Source organism: Lampris incognitus, chromosome 12, assembly GCF_029633865.1.
Source record: "Lampris incognitus isolate fLamInc1 chromosome 12, fLamInc1.hap2, whole genome shotgun sequence".
NCBI lineage: Eukaryota > Metazoa > Chordata > Actinopteri > Lampriformes > Lampridae > Lampris > Lampris incognitus.
Genome location: NC_079222.1, coordinates 32,076,456 through 32,079,738, shown reverse-complemented (window position 1 = coordinate 32,079,738; position 3,283 = coordinate 32,076,456). Strand labels below are relative to the sequence as shown.

General features: G+C 41.4%; 1 protein-coding gene across 1 annotated transcript; it reads left to right on the top strand.

The window, feature by feature from the left end:
• Positions 1 to 298: 298 nt before the first annotated feature.
• Positions 299 to 2,448, top strand: LOC130122096 (zinc finger and BTB domain-containing protein 26-like). The gene is made up of 2 exons (XM_056291128.1): positions 299 to 616; positions 922 to 2,448. Exons 1-2 carry the CDS (start codon positions 305 to 307, stop codon positions 2,068 to 2,070), a joined length of 1,461 nt encoding a protein of 486 aa, XP_056147103.1. The 5' UTR covers positions 299 to 304; the 3' UTR covers positions 2,071 to 2,448.
• Positions 2,449 to 3,283: the final 835 nt, after the last annotated feature.

The following is a 3,283-nucleotide window of genomic DNA, read 5'->3' as shown; positions in this document are numbered from 1 at the left end:
GCTCACATTGTCATCAAATATGTCATTTCTTCACTCAGAAAATTATATTTCACACTGAAAAAATAATTCAAATATCCTTTCTTACTCTTGGATCCAGAAACATAAAACTAAGAAACTATGCAATTTGGGGACTCACCATTAATAGTTAAAGGACATACTATCTACATAGTAATAGGCCTGCTGATAATGGAACAAGACAGAAGGTGCATGAAATTACATGTAAGAACAGATATTGTAGCCAATATATTACCATAGTAATAACACTGTGTACTTTTTTATCTCTCTGAAACAGATACAGACCATCATGTCAGCCTCCTCTGACACGCTACAGTTTTATTTCCCTGGCTATGGTGACTCCATCCTTACCAAAATGAGGGCCCTGAGAGAGGAACGCCGCTTTTGTGATATCACACTTCTGCTTAAAGGGTCAAAAGACACCACTGATACCCCTCCTCTTCATTTCCATGGTCACCGTGTGGTGTTGGGGGCATCTTCTGACTTCCTGCATGACCAGTTTCTACTTCATGAGGGACAGTCTCAGCTGAATTTGGGTGTGGTGCAAAACATGGAGGTTGGCAGAAGGCTGCTCCACTCTTGCTACACAGGGATGCTAGAGGTGCCAAATCATTCACTTTTTTGCTCATTTCAACAGGAATGATTCTTCAAAGTACATGAAGATCATTTTAGGGCAATGGCAGTCTTACACTTAACTGCATTAAGGATGTGTTAATTCAAACTGACCAATAATATGAGAATCATTGTTCCAAATTCTTAAAAACATGTCCTAACCCTTTCCATGACATTTTCCAAAAGCTTACTTCTCAGTAAAACACTTGTTTGTTCAGTTGTCCTGACATAGAATGATAATATAAATAAACCTACTTTGTGAAATATATAATCAATTTCATTTCTCCTATACAGGTCCCTCTTAGAGAGTTAGTGAGCTACCTCACTGCAGCCAGTGCCCTCCAGATGAGTCAGGTGGTGGAGAGGATTGCCCAGGCTGTCTCTAAGTATCTTAATCCTACGTTGGCTCACCTGAAAATAGAAAAACAGTCAGAAGGAGAAACAATGGAAACCCAGCAGCCAGACAGCGGCTGGCCCAACATTAATTTCCAAGATCAGGGGGAAAGAGATGTAGAACGGCCAAGCACCAGCTTTCCAAATCAGGGGGCGGTAAGAACTGACCATTATGGAGCAGGCGGATTTAAGTCTGAGCTGATTGTGAAGCAAGAGGCCAAGGTAGAGAGTACAAAACAAAGGGAGGTCAGAGAAGATGAAAAAGTAGATAAAACTAAAGTTGAATTATCAAACAACACAGCCTTTTGCCTTGAAACCCTGGACTCAGAGGAAGATGGAGCAGTCCAGCAGGTCCATACAAACAGTCGTTCTTACGACCTCTACCACTATACAGGTGCCCATAGACGCAAACAGAGACCTCCTACATCCTTCCGCAACCCAAAACCATCTTCAGTCAATGAAAGTTCTGCTACTCAGTCAGAACTGGCAGACAGCTCCCAGGAACATGGTGATGAAGAAGGGGAGGGGCAAAAGGAGGAGGAGGAAATGTATATGTTGACTACTCAGCCACAAGAAGATCAAGACTCAGTGGAGGCCCACCTGCTTCATCTTGCAGGAGCAAACCTATCGGGGAATCATTTATCTGGAGTAGAGCAAACAGATGTGGAAGGCCTCTTAGTTCAGAGGCCCTATTTGTGCAGGAGGTGTGACCGGGTCTTCCAGCACTTGGAAAATTACGTAGGACACCTCAAAGAACACAGGCAGTACTTGTGTCTACTTTGTGGGAAGATCTTCTCTCAGAAGAGTAACCTGACACGTCACATACGGGTCCACACCGGCATAAAGCCCTTCCACTGCCCACTGTGCCACAAGACATTTTCCCAGAAGGCCACGCTGCAGGACCACCTCAACCTGCACACAGGGAACAAACCTCATAAGTGTAACTACTGTGCTGTTCACTTTGCACACAAGCCTGGCCTAAGGCGTCACCTAAAGGACATCCATGGCAAGAGTAGCCTGCAGAATGTGCTTGAGGAAATTGTTGATTGAAGCCCAAGTAGCACCCATAGCGTAATTCTTAGGCACTGGCATTGTTCTTAGAGAAAACAGTTTAATCATAATTTCTTGGCATTTTTCAGTCTGGACACTCCCAAGTCTGCTTTGAACTCAATGTAATCCACATACCAATACTAGATCCTGAGGTGGTCAGGCTCGCACTGTGCTGGGACTATCATATACTTTGGTTGCAGTCTAGTAAAAATGTACACCTGAGCACTACAATATCAATAGCAGAAGGTAAAAACAGCAAAAATAATACAATTGTTGGATAAAGTGCCACATCATCACACATCAAATCTGAATGTGACTATGGTCTCATAAAATGTTCAGATCTCTTTTGTTCAGATCTCAAAAGTAAAAATCCAATGACAAATTCAACTGCAGTCTTTTTTTCTTTTCTTTTTTTTTTTTTTTTTGCCTAGGAAAAATGACTAAATTTCAAGCCATACAAAATAACTGCTGGAGTTATTTTCTTGCTGTTCCCTGTCAAATAATGGAGCAGTGAAGAAAATAAGCTGCTTGTCACAAAATTGCATTGACTCAGAAGAGATGAATGGCAAGCCAATCAATTTAATTACATTAATATAATATTTCAATCTGATATAAGTTTGCTGAACACACGAACAAAGCCCGCAGCTCACTTCAGTGCTTGTTCATTGCAAACCGATTGAGAACTGCTGAGCTGATGGATTCACAGCAGCAGCATAATACAAATGACTGTTATTGCTGCTTTTCTCTGCCATATGTAAATACACTACACTGTATTAAACTGTTGTACTGAGTGTATAAATGCGCCACTCTGCTATATATGTTTGTGCATGTGCGTGCCTACAGTATGCCCGGAGAAAGTTCGCCGGATAAGGTTGTTGGATTAGTTTGAACAGGAAATTGTTTCCCCCGCCTTTTCATCATCTTTTGCATTATAAATGGGATTTGTGTTGGAAGACTTTACTGAATGCAGCCAAAGACGAATCTTCTTTAAACAGACAAGGCGTACTATAGTGCCTAAACTGAATATATACAAATGACTAGTGGAAAGCATAAGGTCGAGGTGTAACGTAGGTTTTGTAGCTGCAAATATCCTACTGAATTAATCTTCACTTGATGTATTTTGTGGCCTGTCTAGCTTTATCACATTATATGTTTATTGCTCATGTAGTTTAGGGCACCTCTGAGAACTGTATCCAGATAAGAAGCATTTTAA